At 50.6% G+C, this 21,906-nt stretch overlaps 1 protein-coding gene across 1 annotated transcript; it reads left to right on the top strand.

Moving 5' to 3' along the window:
• Positions 1-8,822: 8,822 nt before the first annotated feature.
• Positions 8,823-21,667, top strand: CA9 (carbonic anhydrase 9; the record flags this gene model as incomplete). Its single annotated transcript, XM_081316363.1, has 11 exons — positions 8,823-9,208; positions 13,102-13,194; positions 13,889-13,955; positions 14,601-14,966; positions 19,317-19,364; positions 19,819-19,917; positions 20,284-20,331; positions 20,539-20,637; positions 20,881-21,012; positions 21,298-21,391; positions 21,598-21,667. Exons 1-11 carry the CDS (start codon positions 8,975-8,977, stop codon positions 21,665-21,667), a joined length of 1,350 nt encoding a protein of 449 aa, XP_081172489.1. The 5' UTR covers positions 8,823-8,974.
• Positions 21,668-21,906: the final 239 nt, after the last annotated feature.

The raw sequence follows: 21,906 nt of genomic DNA, 5'->3' as shown, positions 1-21,906 counted from the left end.
TATTCATACCCACCTGCCCGCATTGTCCCTGCAGCAGAGGCGATAAGAGCTGTCCTTGCACTCAGCCCCCACCCACCCCCAAGGGCATCTGACTGCATTCCATGGGTCCTTCCCCTCCTCCTTCCCTCACTGCTGCCTGCCCAGCGCAGAGTTGTCAGCCCACCTGCACTTACTGACCGGAGGCGAGCCTCCTAGTCACTGCCCAGATCGACCCCAAGATCCGGCTGCTTCGCTGGCACCGTAGCCTGGCAGAACCAGCCGCTTCCCAGTTTCAGCCAGTTCAGGCAGCAGTTGAGAGGTAGCTGGTCGGTGTTTTAAAGCCAGAGCTAGGGAGACGCCTGCGATGTCGCCGTCCCAGAAAAAAACGGCCTGGAAGTGCCCGCGGTGTCCTTTTCGCTCTATCCTGCACGTTCTGGAAGAGCAGCAGAAGGAGAGCAGCTGACAGATCTCCACTTTTCCTCCTTGTCAAGCTTTCTGCCCCTTCCTAACCCCCACCCAACGTTCCCCGCCCTCTGAGGCAGGTAAACGGCTGCGAGGCCCCTGAAGCGGATCTGTCTCTTTCAGACATGCCAGAGTGGGCGTCCATGTTTTCCAATTGTGAGGGTCACATGCAGTCTCCCATCAACATCAACACAGCAGCTGTCAGCTTCAGCGCCAAACTGGAGCCCTTGATACTGTCTGGCTACAATGTGCCTCCCGAAAAGGAGCTTCCCCTGAAGAACAACGGCCACACTGGTGAGCATCCCGGGGGCTGCTGAGGACCAGCTGGGACTAGCACCCCAGGTTTACAATGCTTTGGTAAGGCCACACCTGGAATACTGCATCCAGTTTTGGTCACCACGGTGTAAAAAAGATGTCGAGACTCTAGAAAGGGTACAGAGAAAAGCAACAAAGATGATTGGGGGACTGGAGGCTAAAACATATAGGGAACGGTTGCTGGAATTGGGTATGTGTAGTTTAACGAAGAGAAGGGTGATAGCAGTGTTCCAATATCTCAGGGGTTGCCCCAAAGAAGAGGGAGCCAAGCTATTCTCCAAAGCGCCTGAAGGCAGGACAAGAAGAAACGGATGGAAACTAGTCAAGGAGAGAAGCAACCTAGAACTAAGGAGAAACTTCCTGACAGTTAGAACAATTAACCAGTGGAACAACCTGCCTCCAGAAGCTGTGAATGCTCCAACACTGGAAGATTTTAAGAAGAGACTGGACAGCCATTTGTCTGAAATGGCATAGGGTTTCCTGCCTGAGCAGGGGGTTGGACTAGATGACCTCCAAGGTCCCAACTTCTTCTTCTTCTTCTTCTTCTTCTTCTTCTTCTTCTTCTTCTTCTTCTTATTATTATTATTATTATTATTATTATTATTATTATTATTATTATTATTATTATTATTATTATTCTCGAAGCAGGGGACCAGGGTGTTTCCTCATTCAGAGTTCTTCCTGCTTCTTTGGACAAGGGCCACCTCATTTGCATCCCGCTTTCCTTCCCATCATTGGGCTTCTCGTGAAAGCAGAAGCTCTGGGCTTCTTGTGAAAGCAGATTATGCCTGGTGCCAGGTTTAAGCTTGGCTTTTGAGTCAACACTACCCTTGCCCTGGCCCAACGGAGGGTCCCTGACAATGATGCCCAAACTCCAGAATCAGATTTCCCCCAGATCACCTAAGGTCGTGGTGGCGAACCTATGGCACGCGTGACACAGGTGGCACGCAGAGCCCTCTCTGTGGGCACACACGCCGTCGCCCCGGTCCTAGGCCTTCAGCTGGGTTTTATAAAACCTTTTTGCTTTAGGCCTCCGCTGCCCTGTGCAAGAAAAAAAAAGTTTCAATCAATCAACTTCTTGCAGGGGAAAAAAAAAGATCTTGCAAAGTTGGAGTTGATTGATGGAACTTTTTAGTCCCACCCAGTGTGCCGTTACCACTGCAGCCATGCCCTCCCAATGGGCCATACCCACCCAATGGGCCATGCCCACCCAGCACCTGAAGACACATAAGTAGGTTTTGGGTTGCAGTTTGGGCACTCCGTCTCTAAAAGGTTCACCATCACTGACCTAAGGGATCCTTCCAAACCAGAGGGATTAGCAAGGGGTGGCGAGGTTCAAGCAAACAGGAGATGGCTGCAGTCGGGCAGGGTCAGTTACGTCACAGAGGACAGGGTGAGGCTCTGATTGCATGGCTATGACTGGGTGAGGCTCTGATTGCATGGCTATGACTGCCATCCTTTTTTTTTACTACTTGTTTAATTATAAACACCGGCTCCAAGCACCCCTAGTCACTGTTCAAGCTGATTGATTGATTTTTATTTATATTTGAAAAAATTTATTAGCCGCCTCTCTTATCACATGGCCTTACTTTGTCCTTTGACAGATGATGGGTTGATTTGTGACAAACGCCAGGATAAAGGGCCATCTTTGTGTTTGATGGTCTCTTCTTCCGATTCCCACTCACCGGTCACCAGCTAGAAGGCATAGCTCCCCATAAATAAGCGATGGCATTTAGTTGGCACTGAAATAAAGTCAAAAGAACGTGCTTTGGCAACTGCTACGCATTTCACAGTTAAACAAAACATGAAAATGCTGTTAAAAGGGGGGAAAAGGGAAAATGCTACATCCATAATATGTGGGAGTAATAATAGAAGAACAGCGCTGGAAGGGACCATGGAGGTCTCCTAGTCCAACCCCGTTCAAGCAGGAGACCTTGTACCATTTCAGACAAATGGCTGTCCAGTTACTTCTTTAAAAACTCCAGTGTTGGAGCACCCACAACCTCTAGTGTTAGAGTACCCGTTCTCCTTTGATTAATTGTTCCCATTGTCAGGAAATTTTTCCCTAATTCCAGGTTGCTTCTCTCCTTGATTAGTTTCCATCCGTTGTTTCTTGTCCTGCCTTCAGTTGCTTTGGAGAATAAGTTGACCCCCCTCTTCTTTGTGACAGACCCTCAAATACTGAGATTGCTATCATATCACAGACCTTCTCTAGACATATCTAGTTCCCTCAATCTAGTTCATCGTATGTTTTAGCATCCAGACCCCTAATCCTCTTTGTTGTTCTTCTCTGCACTCTTTCTAGAGCAGGGGTGTCAAACTCAATTTCATTGAGGGCCACATCAGCATTGTGGTTGCCCTCAGGGGGCCGGGTGGGTATGGCCTGGGTGGGTGTGGCCTAGTGGGTGGGCGTGGCTAGAGTGCATATGGTCTAGTGGGTGGGCGTGGCCACCTCTACATCGTTCGCATCAAGGGTGCCTATGGGGGCCTGGGCAGGAGTGGGACAGTTCTGAGGGTCTCTGGCAGAAGGAGGGTCTCTGGGCCAGGGCCAAGGCAGTGGGGGCCGTTCCCTCACTGTTTCCAGGATGGCTTCACGGGCCACATGAAACCACTTCGCAGGCTGGATCCAGCCCCTGGGCCTTGTGTTTGACATGTCTGTTCTAGAGTCTCAACATCTTTTTGTACCACGGTGAGCCTAACGTGGCAAAGTATTCCAAGTATTTCAATCTTAGGAGGACCCCAGAATTGTGGAATCCAGCCCCCTCAACTGAAAGCCTCCCTTATCTTGGCTGGATTACATTCATGAAAGAGAGATCATCTGTTAGAGTTTAAGGGTTTCATGAACAAAACTGCTGTTTGATAAGCCTCCATAACTGGTGGTCAAAATAGGCAGGATTCCCAGAGAAAGGGGCTGCTTTTATCCTTCACGAGGTTTAACTTTTACCGCCCGATCACCTTTGTCGCTTTTAGGCCATTTTGGCCTAAAATGTGACAAACGGAGCTGGACACGCAGCCCTAAAGGAAGAGTCTCACCAAGGCAGAGAGCAAAGTAAGAATAAAATGAAACTTCCTACGACTTCAAATGCATCCTTCTGGTGAAGTACCCTAAGCTTGTACTGACCATGTTTTTGCAGCGGTGTTATAATGCTGGCTTATAGTCAGCCTGCAATCTTTTTCAGAAATGCCGAAATCAAGCCAGGCATCCCTGATTCTCTTGGCCTCTATCCTAAGGGAAGCACCTTGCATCCACCTCTTACCAACTCGAGTTTGAATTTTATTTCTGCCTTCTACAGCATGAGGTATTCCGCCCTATTTGGCATGATCTGCAAATCTGATAAGCTCCCTTATTCCAGACATCAATAAACAGGTTGAAGATTAAAGGCCCCAAGCTGAGCCTACTTCACTCACCAGATGGTGTGGAATCTTAATGGGCACTTTTGAACCAGGGCTGTAGGGTGTGCGGCTATTTGGATATGAAACAGAAAAGGTGCTTCGGAGGTAGGTTCTCTGCACACTTCAGTGCCTCCTTAGAGAAACACGGCCTTTTCCTGACCTTGAGCAGAAGCTGTGCTTGAATATAAGCACAATATAACTCCCAGAAAGGAGAATGTTTAAGGAGGGAACGACAAGGTCACCGATGCCCCCTTGCCACACCAGGTATGGGGTTTCTTTAAAGAGGCTATAACAAGTGCAGGGGGCATGTCCATGCTCCCTCTGCCCATCACTGCAGCCCACCCACCCTTAATTGGCTACTGATCAGAACGTTAATGGACACTAATCCACACGCTTACGAAAGAAATGGAGTTTGCAGCTTGCCACCCAAAAGCAACAAGCTCCTTCCCACAATCTATTACAGAAGTTCCCCAATCAAAAAAAAAAAAGAGTTTGTCAAGACAAGTTGTTCCTGTTTTTGAGAACTCTTGTGTTGAATTCCGGTACTCAACACATCTTCGTCAGGGTTTTCGTAGATCAGTCTCTTTACTGCCTGCTTGTCAAATGTCTTCTGAAGGATTAGCTGGGACTGATGGGTCTGTAAGTTGCTGGTTCTCCTTTTCGTTGGATACTTCTTGTCCAACCCCCTGGGACCTCAGAATTTCTCCAAGGTAATCCGTAAGGGTTTAACCAAGATGGTCAGTACGTTTCTGTAGTAAGCGAGGACAATGTACATCTGACCCTGGATATTTTAAAATCGTCAGTGTAAATCAATATTAGTTCGTTCCTTTCCTTTTATTTCCGAATGTATCTGATGAATTTGCATTTGTTTCTCTTGGCACCGGTTGCCAACCAGAGCAGATTGACTTTCCTGATCTCCTGTCAACCAGGTATTTGCTAGGACTCGCTTCTGTTTTCAAAACTTCACACAAATCTTCTTGTGCATCCGCCCTGACTTCTTCCGTTCCTTTCTTCCTTTTAATTATTTGCATTGTGTTTTTAGAATCTTCTTTTTAGGAACGTCCGTGCTTGAGTTTCTTTTTCCATTAGCTTCTCCTGCCACGACGTCTCATTTCTCAATGCTCTACTAAAATCTTTCAGGGGGCAGCGGCGGTGGGATGGGGGAGTGCCTGGTATATTTCCTTTGCTACATACAGCAATCATTCAGTTCCTTTTGGTGCTTATGATCCAGCAGGCGGCATTTCATAGAATGGCGGTGTTGGAAATGTGGATTCCTCTCCTTCCCAGGGACAGGAATCCTTGGGCCATCCAAGATACATGGCTGTGTCCAGAACCATTCCCAAGGGTGAGGAAGCACCCACAACTCCAGGAGACAGGCTGTTCTGTTGCTTTGTAGCTCCCACATTCAAGAACGTCCTCCTTGAGGGTGAAGCTTCATTCTCCCAAGCTTGTGGGTTGGTTTCCGAACGTTTCTTCTTCTTCTTCTTCTTATTATTATTATTATTATTATTATTATTATTATTATTATTATTATTATTATTGTTATTATTATTGTTATTATTATTATTATTAATTTGGCTGTGAAAGTTGGACCATAAGAAAGGCTGAGCGCCAAAGAATTGAGGCCCTTGAACTATGGTGCTGGAGAAGACTCCTGCGAGTCCCTTGGACTGCAAGGCGATCAAACCGGTCAGTCCTAGAGGAGATCAACCCTGACTGCTCTTTAGAAGGCCAGATCCTGAAGTGGAAACTCAAATACTTTGGCCACCTAATGAGAAGGAAGGACTCACCGGAGAAGAGCCTAATGCTGGGGAAGGTTGAGGGCAAGAGAAGAAGGGGACGACAGAGAACGAGGTGGCTGGATGGAGTCACTGAAACAGGAGGCGTGAGCTTAAATGGACTCCAGAAGATGGTAGAGGACAGGAAGGCCTGGAGGAACGTTGTCCGTGGGGTCACGATGGGTCAGACACGACTTCGCAACTAACAACAACAACAAATTATTATTATTATTATTATTATTATTATTATTATTATTATTATTATTATTATTATTATTATTATTATTATTATTATTATTATTATTGGTTTTCTAATATTACAACTACATAATCGAAAAGCAACATGGCGACTGAGTTACAGTAATCCAATTACATACAAATCTGATTGGTACAAATCTCAACCTAGTACAGTAAATATTTCCCCTCTTTTCCTCTTAATGTACACTGTCTCAAATTTTAAATAACACAATTTTTATTCTAATAATCACATAGAGGCAACTTTCTTACATTTTATCAATATTTTTTAGTTTATATATATATATATATATATATATATATATATATATATATATATATATATATATATACACACACACACATATATATATATATATATATATATATATATATATATATATATATATATATATATATATATATATATATATATATATATATATATTGTTTATATTAACACTCAGTCTTTAGACAATCAATAACTTAACAACATTTTCCCCAATTTTGATTTACCAGAGTTTAGGGCATCCCCTAGACACCACTGAGGATGTTACCTAGCCTGGTAATGAAACATTCGGAAACCAACCCAGAAGCTCGGAGAACGAACCTTCACCTTCATCCTACACTCGAGCTACAGATATTCGCCACTATTGCAAACCTCCTCCTTATTTCAAGTTTGAATCACACTTTCACTGGTTCTTGTCCTGCTCTTGAGGACTATGGAGAATAAATCCACACCCTCTCTCCCTATAGGATGGCCACACCCGTGGCTCTCCTTAGCCTCTTTTTCTGCACTCTGCACATGCCAAGTTCCTCTGACCAGTCTTTGTAGAATTTAGCCTCCAGGCCCCACACCTCTCCTCTGCCCCCTTTCAGTTTTTCAGGATTGTATTCTGGTGGCAGACACGGTCTTCTTGGTGCAGACTGAGCAGGGCAGTGATCACAACTATATATCTGTGAACGCAACCCACGATTGCATTAACTCTTTTGACAGCTACAGCACATGGGTGATTCATGCTTAATCAATGGCCTACCAGGATGCCCAGATCCTTTCCATACATGCCACTGCCAAACCAGGTATGTCCTCTTATGCAACTGTGCCCCTGGCTTTTCGGATAAAATCGGAACCCAATATTTCTCCCCACTCAACTGCACCACTTTGTAAAATAAGACCCGGTATTTAAGTTTATCAAAATCCTTTTAAAAGTTGTGCCTGTTTCTGAACTGTTAGCAATCTCTTTCTCCCAGCTTAATGTCATCTACAAATTTGCTAAGGATCTTTTCTATTTCCTTGTCTAAGTAATTTATGAAAATGTTGAAGAACACACTGGCCCCCGGGAATGGAACTGTGAAGTGCCCTATTGCAGGTGTCCTCAAACTTGGCAACTTTAAGACTTGTGGACTTCAACTTCCAGAATTCCTCAGCCAGCTTTGCTGGCTGAGGAATTCTGGGAGTTGAAGTCCACAAGTCTTAAAGTTGCCAAGGCTGAGGACCTGCCCTGTTGCATACGCCTAGATGTGGATCCATTAAGGACCATATGATGGATACTGTTGTTCAGCAGCAAATCCATCCCACATTTCCCTTCTTTATCAGGCTATAATTGTCCTTTTTGAGCTTCTTAAAGGATCCTCTGTCAGTAACTGCTTTCTTGACAGCATCGGTGAGGGTTTCCCACCACTCTGTCTTGTGGTGGCCTCTTTTTAAATGGCTTGTGATTCTTCTAAACATGGAGAACCATCACTTTCCAATGGTGTTCCTTCTACTTGCATTTCCTCCATTCACACCTTTACTTCCCTCCCTGTCGGTTGTTTGTTCCGTTAAGGTTTCTCAGAGACTGGAGCAACTGATCCCCCCACTTCTTCTATCCACGGTCAGAGTTTGCCCTGAAAGGTCAGAACAATGTACCTTGACCTGGGAAATGGGAGTCAAGGCCTGGCAGGCTAGGGAACCCAACGGCAAGGCGTTTCCTGCTGCTTACAGCCTAGGATCCAAGAGAGCGTGTTTTGTTTTCTTCCTGTCCTCAGTCGGATGATTATATGCCATCAAGTTAAAGTTGATTCTTAGCAGTGCTTTTTTTGTAAAAGAAAAAGGTGCCGGAACTCACACATGTCATACAACCCGCCTTGCCTAGCCTACAAAGGTTCCATCCAAAAAAGGTGCCGGAACTCCGTTCTGAGCGTTCTATGAGGAAAAAAGCCCTGATTCTTAGTGACCACACAGATTTTCTTCAGATGATCTGTGCTCAGTCTGGTTCCTCAGTTCTTCCAGTGGCACACCTCCATGTTAACAGAGTCCAGTCACCTTGCCTTCCCCTACTAGCCCTAGGAATCCTGGAGTAGCCCAGGCTACACGAGGCCCTGAGGGTTTTCCTTAACAAGGAACTCGTGAGCAGTTGGGTCTACTTTTCCACAGATGTGTCTCCTTTTCTCTCTCTCCCGGAATAGAATTCCCTGGAGATTCCCTTTTGCTCTAGGCAGGGCCAACCCTCAGCAGCAGAGATCTCTGCTGGCAGCATAGACTTCCCTGCAACCCAAGTATAAATCCTTAAGATCACTTTGAGGGTTAGGGCACTTCCACAAAATGAAAAACCTTTGTGCCTGGCAGTTGACTCAGTACTTGGTCTAAGTCAACTACATTTGGCAGATGAGATCCTGCTCCCTTGCCCACTGTAAGGGTTGATGATGAGTCTTCGGTCAGAAACCAGGACTGGGTGTTTAGCTCCATTGCTCTGTGGGTGATAGCAGCCACCTGGTTGGGAACACTAAACCTGGAAAGAGTACTTCCTGCAAGCAAGAGATGCTGTGGAGACATGCTGCTCTCCTGCATGAAGCGCTGGTGCAGAAGGGCCCCCTTGCTCTCCTCCCTCTTTAATCGTCATCCTCTCCCTTCCTCAGTTCTTCTAGGTCTGCCCAAGAAAATGACACTTAGCGGGGGTGGCTTCCCCCAGCCGTACCAAGCAGACCAGCTACACCTGCATTGGGGATCAGGGCAAACCAGGCCTGGCTCCGAACACACAGTGGATGGGCACCGTTATGCGGGTGAGGTAAATCCCAGTCTTTTGTCCACGGCTCCTGCCAATAGACCAAGTTGCTTTGCTTGGCATTTACTCCCTTTTCTAGGTCTCGAGAGATTAAAGTGCTTTGCTGGCCTTGAAGCCAAACCCAGGTATAGAGCTGCTGATGAGGAGTCTAGGGTCTTTCTAATGAAATTATTTGAACAAGGAAGAGAAAAAAAAGGTACGCTTTGCAGAATGCAGTAACATCATTTGAATGGGGAGCATAGGGCTTTTCGCTTTTCTAGGACCCCCAAGGAGGTTGCATTGGGGTCTCTGGAATTTTCTCTGGCCAAGAAAGACACAGCTCTGTGTTCAAAAGTTATTTTCCAGGAGCTTAAAACTCCAGAGTTTCCTTCCTCTACCTCAGGGGTCTTCAAACGTGGCCCTTTTAAGACTTGTGGACTTCAACTCCCAGAATTCCTCAGCCAGGAACTCTGGGAGTTGAAGTCCACAAGTCATAAAAGGGCCAAGTTTGAAGACCCCCTGCTCTACCTGGTCGTGGGATTACCAATTCCCACGACGGGGAATGGCAGCAGGCGGATAGACAGGGGGCCGTATCGCTACCGGGAGGGCCATCTCCGCTACTTGCAAGCGGTGAGGCGCTCCGACCCTCTGCTTCTTCCCCGAGGTCCCGGGAGCGAGGATGTGCAGCCTCCTGAGCTCCGGCTGGTGTACCTGAATGCCAGGTCTGTGGTCAACAAAGCTCCCCTCGTTAGGGATTTAGTTGAGGGTGAGCATGCGGACCTGGCCTGCATCACGGAGACCTGGTTGGGCCCAGAGGGTGGGGTCCCTTTGGTTGACCTCTGCCCACCAGGCTTCCGGGTGCTACACCGGCCACGAGCTCAAGGTAGGGGTGGGGGAGTGGCGGTTACTATTAGGGAGACCTTATGTCCGCGGGAGACCACCGTTTCTCAGATAGTCGGGTGTGAGTCTCTCTTTGTGAGGTTTGGTTCTGGGGCGCAGTTGGGCTTGCTGCTGGTGTACATTTCGCCTAGTCGCACAGCGGCAGCCGTGCCCGAGCTGCTCGATATCCTCTCAGGGTTGGTGGTTGAGTTTCCCAAACTTATAGTTTTGGGAGACTTCAATCTACCATCCCTGGGAGGCTCATCTGAACTAGCTCGGGAGTTCATGGCTTCCATGACGGCCATGGACCTGACGCAAGTAATTTCTGAACCAACTCATGAGGGAGGTCACACCCTTGACCTGATTTTTTTATCTAGACGGTGGTTGGATGATCTTGGTGGGGGCTCTCCATTTATTATGCCCCTGTCATGGACCGATCATCATCTCCTGCGGATGGTCTTCCGTCTTGCCATCCCCCACCGTGGGGATACGGAGCCAATCAGATGGTACCGCCCCAGACGCTTAATGGATCCTGATAGATTCCAAGCGGCGCTGGGGTCCCCACCTGCCTCCATTGCTCACAGCTCGGCGGATGCCTTAGTGGAAGCCTGGGAAAGGGCAGCCACTGAGGCACTTGACCGGGTTGTACCCTTGCGGCCCCTGACCCGGCGCAGATCCCAGCGAGCTCCATGGTTTTCCGCGGAGCTCCGGGAGATGAAGCGTCGGAAACGGGGCCTAGAGAGCTGTTGGAGGTCGAGCCGATCCGAACCCGACCGGTTGCGGTTAAGAACCTACATTAGGTCTTATCTCGCAGCGATGAGGGTGGCGAGGTGTAACTACTTCTCTTCCCTCATCGCGTCCGCAGATAATCGCCCGGCCGCCCTGTTTAGGGTGACTCGCTCACTTCTTAATCAGGAGGTGAGGGAGGATCCCTTGCAGGGTCGTGCCGAGGAATTTAGTCAACATCTGTCGGATAAAATCGCTCGGATTCGGACCGGTTTGGACTCCAACTGGGCAGAGTCTGGCGATCAGGACACGAGCGGTCTTGTCAATGTTACCTGGGAAGAGTTTGATTCTGTGACCCCTGATGAAGTGGACAGGATTATGGGGAGGCTGAGCTCCTCCACATGTTTGTTGGACCCGTGCCCTTCCTGGCTGGTTTATGCAGCTAGGGAGAGGACACGAGGCTGGCTCCAAGCGGTTATATCTGCTTCTTTGAGTGAGGGTTATTTCCCCACCGTCTTGAAGGAGGCGGTGGTGAGACCTCTCCTCAAGAAGCCTGCCTTGGACCCAGCTGTATTGAACAACTTTCGTCCAGTCTCCAACCTTCGCTTTCTTGCGAAGGTTGTTGAGAGTGTGGTGGCGCATCAGCTCCCTCTGGTCCTGGATGAAGCGGATTATTTGGACCCCTACCAATCGGGTTTCAGGCCCGGGTACAGCACGGAGACGGCATTGGTCGCTCTGGTGAATGATCTCTGGAGGGCTCGGGACAGGGGATATTCCTCTGTCCTAGTCCTATTAGACCTCTCGGCGGCTTTCGATACCATCGACCATGGTATCTTGCTGCGGCGTCTCAGGGGTTTGGGAGTGGGAGGCACAGTTCTTCGGTGGTTCTCCTCCTATCTCCTGGGACGCTCGCAGTCGGTGTTGGCAGGGGGGCAGAGATCGGCCCCTAGGTCTCTCGTTTGTGGAGTTCCTCAGGGGTCGGTTCTCTCGCCCCTCCTGTTCAACATCTATATGAAACCGCTGGGTGCGATCATTCGTGGTTTTGGAGTTGGGTATCATCAATATGCCGATGATACCCAACTTTTCTTTTTGACCCCAAACCACCCCAGTGATGCCCTCGCTGTGATGTCCCGTTGCCTGGAGGCGGTTCGGGTCTGGATGGGGAGGAACAGACTTCAACTCAACCCCGACAAGACTGAGTGGCTGTGCATTCCGGCATCCCGGGACATTCAAAATGTTCCATCTCTTTCTATGGGGGGTGAGCTCTTACCCCCCGTGGATAGGGCTCGCAACTTGGGAGTCCTCCTAGATTCGCGGCTTACCCTGGAAGATCATGTGGTGGCCGTGACTAGGGGGGCTTTCGCCCAGGTTCGCCTGGTGCACCAGTTGCGGCCCTATCTGGACCGGGATGCCCTGTGCACGGTCACTCATGCGCTTGTGACCTCTCGCCTTGACTGCTGTAATGCTCTCTACATGGGGCTTCCCTTGAAGACCACTCGGAGGCTCCAACTGGTACAGAATGCGGCCGCGAGAGTTGTCTTGGGAGTTTCCCGGTACTCCCATGTTACACCTTTGCTCCGCGAGCTGCATTGGTTACCAGTTGTCTTCCGGGTGAGGTTCAAGGTCTTGGTTATGATCTTCAAGTCCCTACATGGCATGGGTCCGGGTTACCTCGGGGACCACCTGCTGCCGGCGACAACTCCCCTCCGCCCCGTGCGTTCTCACAGAGAGGGCCTCCTCAGGGTGCCTCCAGTCAGGGAATGCCGACTGGCGGCCCCCAGGGGGAGAGCCTTCTCTGTGGGCGCCCCGGCTTTGTGGAACCAACTGCCGGTGGAGCTCCGGATGGCATCAGACCTCCGAACTTTCCGTCGTGGCCTGAAGACCCATTTATTTGAATTAGCTGGTCTGGCCTGATGGGGGAGTTGGGTTTTAAATTCTTGTTTTAGGATAGTATTATTGTTTTTAATTGGGCACTGATTTAATCTTTGTTTTAATTTTTGTATTGTATTGTATTGTTATTTATATGCCCTGTGAACCGCCCTGAGTCCCTAGGGAGAAGGGCGGTATATAAATTAAATAAAACTAAACTAAACTAAAACTACCTCATGGGGAGGGGGGAGGAGCACATGGGTGGAACATTAATTCCTCCCAGGGTTTTGATGTGGTTTGTGCAACATATATGCTTCGGGTTATCCTGATGGTCCCATGAAGTACGATCTTCTTCGCGTATTAAGCTGCAAGAAATACCTCGGAGGGACCAACACAGGTGCTTCCTGAGCGTGCTCAGTGCTCTCCTCTGTGTTTGCCTCCAGATTCACGTGGTCCATTACAGCTCCCGTTTTGAGAGTGTCCAGGAGGCTGCGAGTAAACCAGGAGGGCTGGCTGTGCTGGCTGCGTTTCTGCAGGTGAGGGGAGTGTGTGTGTGTGTGTGTGTGTGTGTGTGTGTGTGTGTGTGTGTGCAGGAATTGAGCGGTGGGCCAGGCAGATGCAGCTCTGCGGGATTCACTCTTGGAACAGTGGCAGCATTTCCATCAGCTGCCTTTCAGGGAGGATCTAAGAAATGTCTATTGTTGTTCTAGAACAGACATGTCAAACACAAGGCCCGGGGGCCAGATCCGGCCTGCGAAGTGGTTTCATGTGGCCCGCGAAGCCATCCTGGAAACAGTGAGGGAACGGCCCCCACTGCCTTGGCCCTGGCCCAGAGACCCTCCTTCTGCCAGAGACCCTCAGATCTGTCCCACTCCTGCCCAGGCCCCCATAGGCACCCTTGACGCGAACGATGTAGAGCTGGCCACGCCCACCCAGTAGGCCACACCCACTCTGGCCACGCCCACCCAGTAGGCCACGCTCACCCTGGCCATACCCACTCGGCCCCCTGAGGGCAACCGCAGTGCTGATGCGGCCCTCAATGAAACTGAGTTTGACACCCCTGTTCTAGAAGAAGATCTCGGTTTTGTTTAGTTTTTTTTAATATGCAACGGGTGATGTTTGTATATAAAGCAGAGGATGCCGAGTCTCCCTCTGGAGAAGCCGGGCCCTTGGTGACATGAGGCCGAGAGGCTACACACCTCTCCCTCCTGTTTTTGTCTCCTTTTCCAGGTAGGGATGGAAACAAATGAACCTTATCAGCACATCCTCAAACATCTGAGTGAAATCAAGGAGGAAGGTAAAAAGGGGCGGGGGGGGAGTTTCCCCCTCCTTTCTCTGCTTTGGGTCCAGCAGAAAATCCCCCTGCAGGAGATCTGGGAGTACTGGAGCCAGGCAGGAGAAAGGCCAGGTCACCTGCAGGCGATGCTACCATTTCCATGGGGCGCGTCTACATCCATTAAAGCAAGAACCAGCAGTCCTCTCTGCACCAGCCCAGCTGTGTTTAGTGTCTTCCCTACATGACGCATCCATCCAAGTCAGAAAAGCAGGGCTGATGAGGCAAGGAGCTGAAGTCCGAAGAAGTGGGCACATTGGCATAGTCTTGATTAACCACAACTGTTGCTCCTTGTGGGTGTCTGCCAGTGATGTCTTTTGACCACCACATTCCATTCACCTGAATGAGATGCTCTTAGGGTGACCTTTGGGTCGCCCTTCCATTCAGGCAGCAGTGTCCCTCTAGATCAGGGGCCTTCAAACTTGGCCCTTTTATGACTTGTGGACTTCAACTCCCAGAATTCCTCAGCCTGGCTGTGGAATTCTGGGAGTTGAAGTCCACAAGTCATAAAAGGGCCATGTCTGAAGACCCCTGCTCTAGATGGCTTGTCTCCTTGTTTTTCTCTGCATCCTCCTGGCATGATCCTCACAGTTTTTTCTCCTTTCTTAGGAGAGGAAACGGTAGTTGCTGGCTTTGATGTAGCCAAGCTTCTCCCTGATGACTTTGGCCGCTATTTCCGCTACAATGGCTCACTGACCACCCCACCTTGTTACCAGACGGTGAACTGGACAGTCTTTAATCAGACAGTTCGGCTCTCCCAGGAACAGGTTTGTCTTCGCAAGGCAGGGGTGCTCCGTGGTCCTCCTCCTCTGGGTGACCATGGGTGGTCCTTCTCCCTGCAGATCTTGCTGCTGGAGGATACCCTCCGAGGAGACGAGGACGAGCCTATCCAGAGTAACTTCCGCCTGCCGCAGGATCTTTATGGGCGGAGGGTCTTTTCAAGTTTTCACAGCCTTGAGAAGGTTCAGCCAACTGGTAAGTGAGCCGAGCACCTCCTGTTTTCAGACCCAAGGAGATTTCCTGCCAAGCAGCCTCAACTGCAAGAATGCTTGAATCCAAGAACGCCATATTTATAAGGATATCTTTGAAGATTTTCTAGTCCCCTTCTAGTCTACTCCAGAATTGTCCAGCATCGTCCTAATGGCCCATTTGGGGCCTGATCCAACCTTGCCCTTCTTGACGTTGAAGATGGAGCAGCTCTCTTTCCTCGTTGGGGCTCCTTGGACGCCTCCTCGGGTTGGCCTGCCTTTTGCTCCTCTTCCTTCTCCTCTTCCTCCTCTTCCATCTGGCAGTTCCATCATAATCCTCCCTCTTTCTGTACTGAAAAGGTTAACTCTTAAGTTTTGGAGATGAATCTCCCATTTTTGCTGAGCCTTTATTTTAATACCTCCAATCTTTCATGAGCTTGTGGCCAGAGAATATGACTTAATTTTTTTAAAAAATCAAGGCAGTGCCAACAGTCAGCATAAGGCACTTGTGTTAACGGGATCAGTTCTGTCTTCTCTACATGACAAGCTAGAAGCCTCTCAGGTTCCCACATGCAGGGCGCAGGGCGACAGAAACCCCCAGGCAGGAATGGGGGAGGCAGAGGGAGCAACGGTTCCCAAGCTGGGTGGGGTTGGGGGTGGGGGCTTCAAGGCCACTCAACCTTGAAGCCAGCTAAGCAAAAGAGCAGGGAATCCAGCTCCACGCCTATGTCCAACCCAGAGAAGTAGATATTAGTCTCTTCCAGTGGGGTGGGGGTGGGGATGCCCCCCCTCCCCCAGTCCTCCTTTAATGGGCATCTTCCTTTTTTGGGGGTGGAGATCCGCTTGCATTATATGCTAAAATCCCAGGAGGCAGAACATTTCTACATCATGGGAGGTGGGACTCCCACTGAGAATGTAATGGGACAGACTAGCAGGCACCCAAAGCGAAAAGGGGTTTCTAACAACCAGCACAGAAAGCTGGCTGACCAGTTGCCAACAAGCAGGTATTCCCCCCCCCCTCCCCAGACTGGTGAAACAAGGCAGAAGTGGGCAAGGACATGTTTGAGCATCTGAAGCTTCCACCTTGTCTTCATGGGCAACCTCATGTGCAGTGACATGCTGCCATCCACCTGCAAAATTATAAAGGCATGGGGGTTGGGGAGCAGCTGATGCTGCTCCAACCTCCTCTTTAGGCGGGTACACAAACTCTGCTTACACTCCCTTGCAAAGTCCACACAGGAGAATGAAAGGAGGGAATGACTCAGTGCAATGATTGAAACTCAGCCACCATCTTCTGGGAACCAGAAAGTCTTTTGTGTCCCAAAGGTGTTTTGTTTTTTTTCACAAGGCAACTGGCGTTTCTTGTTTTTCTTTGAAGAAGTTTCGCTTCTCATCCCAGAAGCTTCTTCAGCTCTGACCGGATGGTAGGGAATGGAAGGATTTATACTCCTTGCAGACAGCTGGTCATTTGCCTTCTTTTAGAGCGTGGATACCCATTTGCACTACTCAGGTGACCTGACTACACAGAAAAACCTCCAGGTGGCCCCAACGACTCTCTAAAACAGGGGTCTTCAAACTTGGCCCTTTTATGACTTGTGGACTTCAACTCCCAGAATTCCTCAGCAAGGCACGCTGGCTGAGGAATTCTGGGAATTGAAGTCCACAGGCCATAAAAGGGCCACGTTTGAAGACCCCTGCTCTAAAAGAAGGCAAATGACCAGCTGTCTGCAAGGAGTATAAATCCTTCCATTCCCCACCATCCAGTCAGAGCTGAAGAAGCTTCTTGGATGAGAAGCGAAACCCCTTCAGAGGAAAACAAGAAACTCCAGTTGCCTCCTGAAAAAAGCACCTTTGGGATAACTATGACCTGGATGGCTGGGAATCTCCATAGACAAAGTCTTTCGTGGTTTGTGCTTCTGCTCTAGCCTTTCTTGCTAAGCTGGCTTTGTTAAAAATGGATGGTTGATGATCAACATGGGTTGTTGATGAAAGGGGGTTCTTGACTAAATTTATCATACTGAACCAAACTAAAAAGACAGTCCAGGAAGAAGCAAAGGATCGAGGCAGCTTTCAAGATGAAGACGTCATCTGCGAGAATCCATACGTGAATTGCTGTCGCCAAACAATCCCAGTTTAAGAAAAGTCCTGACTAGCAAATCTAAATATCTGACGTCATTTGAAAGGTGCCTCCGGAAGTACATCCAGCTGCACACTTGCTTCTGGCTTTGGGGAACTGCTCAACAAAAGCATCTGCCCCTTGCTGGCCCTTTATTCCCCATTACTGGCCCTCACCTGGCCTTGAACTGCTGCCAGATGCAGGCCCATTGGCCCAGCTGATTTGGATGGACTTGGTATCTCTGCACCTTCCTTACATCTTCCTGGAAACTGGGTTTAGTTGTTTCTCCGCCCCCTTCATTTCCCGAGAGTCCAAGCTTCCTTCTTCTCTTCTGCACTGAAGAAGAAGGAGAAGGAGAAGGAGAAGGAGAAGGAGAAGGAGAAGAAGAAGAAGAAGAAGAAGAAGAAGAAGAAGAAGAAGAAGAAGAAGAAGAAGAAGAAGAAGAAGAAGAAGAAGAAGAAGAAGAAGAAGAAGAAGAAGAAGAAGAAGAAGAAGAAGAAGAAGAAGAAGTTGGAAGGGACCTTGGAGGTCATCTAGTCCAAACCCCTGCTAAGGCAGGAAACCCTATGCCATTTCAGGCAAATGTCTGGCGTGGTGACCAAAACTGGATGCAGTATTCTAGGTGTGGCCTTACCAAGGCATTATAAAGTGGTAGTAGTACTTCACGTCATCTTGATTCTATCCCTCTGTTAATGCAGCCTAGCACTGTGTTGGCTTTTTTGGCAGCTGCAGCACACTGCTGGCTCATATTGAAATGATTGTCTACTAGGACTCCGAGATCCCTCTCACAGTTACTACTATTGAGCAAGGTACCACCTATACTATACCTGTGCATTTGATTTTTCCTGCCTAAATATAGAACCTTACTTTTTTCACCATTGTATTTCATTTTGTTAGATAGCACCCAGTGTTCGAGTCTGTCCAGATCCTCCTGTATTTTAAGCCTATCTTCTGGAGTATTGGCTATTCCTGCCAGCTTGGTGTCATCTGCAAATTTGATGAGTTCCCCATCTATCCCCTCACCCAAATCGTTGATGAAGATGTTGAAGAGCACTGGGCCCAGAACAGAGCCCTGAGGCACCCCACTACACACTTCCTTCCATGTAGATGCGGTTCCATTGAGGACCACACGCTGAGTACGGCCTGTCAGCCAGCTACGAATCCATTTGGTGGTCATGCTATCTAACCCACATTTTTCTATCTTTCTCTGCACAACTTGCTGCCTCCCTCCCAGGAAATCAGCTGCTGGGAAGAAAGTGGCTTTAGAAAAAAGGCTCTGTGCCCGGCCTCTCCTTGGATCACCACCCCACCCACCCCACCTCCCATTCATGATTCTCCGGCCATGGGCTACCGGGTTTGCCCGACCTCTGCCATGGCCCTGAAAAGCACACAAGCCGCTCCCTCTGTGCCGAGTCTTATCAGCAACGCCGGCAGTCAAAGGCGGCATCCGGCCCCAAAGCAGAGCACCGTTGGCCAAGCAAAGAGAGCGTTTGCCCGGCTTTTCCCCAGGGCAAGAATGGCCAGGCTGCATCCCAAGCCCGCCCGGGCAGCAGAAGGGCGCTGACCCTCTAGCACAGGGGCCCTCAACCTTGGCAACCAGCTGGCTGAGGCATTCTGGGAGTTGAAGCCCACCAGTCTTGAAGTTGCCAAGGTTGAGGACCCCTGCTCTAGCAGCCAGAGCCGCAGGCTACTCTGCCCCGCGGAGCGACCCTCTCTGGGGATCCTACCCTCAGCTCGGGACCCCGGGGCTCTCCCAAACGGCCAAACGGGCCGCGTGGGGCAGGCGCTGGCTTAACTCGGCCTCTCTGCTTTCGAGCGACAGAAGCCTGGGCAGAAACAGAGTGTCACCTTCTTGTGAGATGGGCGACTGTACAAATATCCCTACCTACATAAAACTGTCCAGGAGGCTCATGCCCACCCTCTTTCCCACTGAGGTTCGGATAGGCAGCGGACTCCACCCCCTCCCGTTCCCCCCCCCAGGCCTTTTGTGATCCTGGCTGATTAAAGTGGGGGAGGGTCTGGGGGCTTCCTGGGCTGGCTCCGCCGTGCATGTGCCCGCATTCAGACAAGCGCGCACGTAAGAGAACAAACGATAACAGCAAAACCTCTGTGTGTGTGTGTGTGTGTGTGTGTGTGTGTGTGTGTGTGTGTGTGTGTGTAAGTGGGAGGAGCTTGGCAGGGATCCAAAGTGGCTCTGGCTATGGGCGTGTGCAGTTGACCTTCCTTTATTGTGCCTTGCAGGTGGAGGGCCTTTGGAGGAGGGAGGGGGCCGGACAAAACCTGAAGCAGGTAGGGTTCCAGGATGCCTGGGTCTCTTTGGCCGGGCTTGGGGGGAGAGGGAGGGAGGGAGGGGCGGGGACTGCTTTTTGCTTAGAGGTTCAGAGCTGAGGTATTCCTCCTCCCCTTCTGTTCCCCAAGGTCAAACTTGGTTTTTTTTACATTTAACCTGATTATTGACTTAACCTGGTGATTCATTTCCTGCGGGCTACGGATGCTGCTTGCCTGACAAGCTTGTGCCAGGCAAAGTCCCCAATCCAGCTAATTTAAGCCGGCCTTGTTGGGGGCTCCTTCACTCTCTACCCACATGTCAACTTCCATGGTCAACATCCTGGAGAGGCCAGGAAGAAATGCCTCCCCTCAGTCTGGGGGAATGAAGAAAGAGGCAGCGGGGGGGGGGGGTGTTACTTCCCCACCCTCCACACAAAGGTCCCTTTGCTTATTCCCCCCCCCCGTCTCCCTCTAGACGGAGGTCTCTCCTCTCCTCTGCCAGATGGCGCCCCAAGAGACGGACTTGACCCCCCGGATTCTGGAAAAGGTACTCAAACCGGCTACACAGGGCCAGGTTAGGGTCAGCTGACCTCCCCCTCCTTTATTTCAAGGACAATCTCAGAAGCTGATGCGTGTGAGTGTGTGTGTGTGTGTGGTGTGTGTGTCTGTCTGTCTGTCTGTCTGTGGGGGCCGGGCTTTGTGTGTGTGGTGGGGAGGTTATAAGGCCAGATCCTGAGTAAAGGCATTTGTTCTCATGGTTACCAACCCCTTTGAGATCCAGGAGGCAGGGGAGTTTGCCACGGGGGGGGGGGGTTACCCCGACGGGGGAGGGATCCCTAGAGGAGACTCACCCAGAAAAACGGGGAGGAGCGTGGCAGGGATCCAAAGTGGCTCTGGCTATGGGCGTGTGCAGTTGACCTTCCTTTATTGTGCCTTGCAGGTGGAGGGCCTTTGGAGGAGGGAGGGGGCCGGACAAAACCTGAAGCAGGTAGGGTTCCAGGATGCCTGGCTCTCCTTGGCCGGGCTTGGGGGGGGAGGGGGTGTGTGGACATGTCAACGTGGTCAACATCCTGGAGAGGCCAGGAAGAAATGCCTCACCCTCAGTCTGGGGGAATGAAGAGGCGGGGGGGGTACTTCCCCAACCCTCCACACAAAGGTCCCTTTGCTTATTACCCCCCCCCCCGTCTCCCTCTAGACGGAGGTCTCTCCTCTCCTCTGCCAGATGGCGCCCCAAGAGACCGACTTGACCCCCCGGATTCTGGAAAAGGTACTCAAACCGGCTACACAGGGCCAGGTTAGGGTCAGCTGACCTCCCCCTCCTTTATTTCAAGGACAATCTCAGAAGCTGGTTGATGTGTCTGTCTGGTTTGCAAACAAACCATAGCAATTTCTTATTTGTATATGCTGCCCAACTCCCAGCGGGTGGGGGGCTCTGGGCACTTCCAACCCAGGAAAGGCAGCTTGGAAGGGCTTTGGATTCACTTCTTCCCAACCTCTTGAGCTACTCTGGTGGGTGTTCTTTCTGCTTTGTTTCCAGATGCCGAGAAGCAGGTGGACGCCTCCCTTCACACAGGTAAGCGCCTGGGCACCCGCTCACAGCTGGCTGTGTCAGCCCTCCCTTCCTCCTGCAAGTGTGATGGCAACACCAACAGCATTTGGGGCAGCTCCGGTGCCCTTGCATGGGGCTTGGGAGGGGAGGGGGGAGAGAGGGCTCACCTGCCTCCAAAGCCTGAACACAACTCGGGAGGGGCTGGGCAGTCAGCCACCGGGCGGGGGAGGAAAAGGCTGCTGCCTGTGAATTTCCAGCATGAATCCTACTGGCTGGGTCGGTGGAGCTGCAGTCTGAAAATGTTTCAAGCACCAACTTGATCTGCCCCCCCCATCCCCACCCCTCCGCTGGAGACTTATCTCCCATGGGGTGGGTGGATTCATCAGGGGACACCTTTGTCTGCAGGGGACATTCTGGCTATTGTCTTCGGCTCTCTCTTTGTGGCCACAGCCCTCGCCTTCCTCTTCTACATTCACAAGCACCGGAGACTGGCAAGCAGGTGAGAGGAATGCCCACAGCGGGAGGCAGCATGGCTTTCCAAAAGCTCCCAGGGCAGGAGAGCCACACAGGGCCCTGCTTGGCCCACACCTTCCTCCTCCTCCTCTTCTGTGCATGCCCACCGAGGATGCAAGGGCCTCCGAGGAAGGCCACGCGGGTGGGAAGGAGAGCAATGCCCATGCCACCTGCTCCCTTTTCTCTCGGCAGGCACAGGGGACAAGCCACAAAACCTGCTGCCCTTTACGCTCCGGCCTCCACTGATGAGCAAACACTGTAGCTGGCGGCCCACTGGCCACGCTCCACCCCACGCCCTTGGCGCTCCTTCCTACCCCAGCCTGTTCAAAGCTCCACGTACACCACCACCCCTCGTTGGCAGCTGGGATGGTGCTCAGGCCAGCCGGAGGAAGAGCAACCCAAACACAAGATCCCCCTCCCCCCCGCCGGAAGAGAGGGGCTGCAGAGGAGCCCAGCCCAGCGGAGTTGAGGGGGGTCTTCCTGAGAAGGCTTCCCCCCTGG

The sequence above is a fragment of the Vipera berus genome (genome assembly GCF_964194415.1).
Source record: "Vipera berus genome assembly, chromosome: 2".
NCBI lineage: Eukaryota > Metazoa > Chordata > Lepidosauria > Squamata > Viperidae > Vipera > Vipera berus.
The sequence above is the reverse complement of the archived record's forward strand: the minus strand, read 5'-3'. Positions and strand labels throughout refer to the sequence as shown.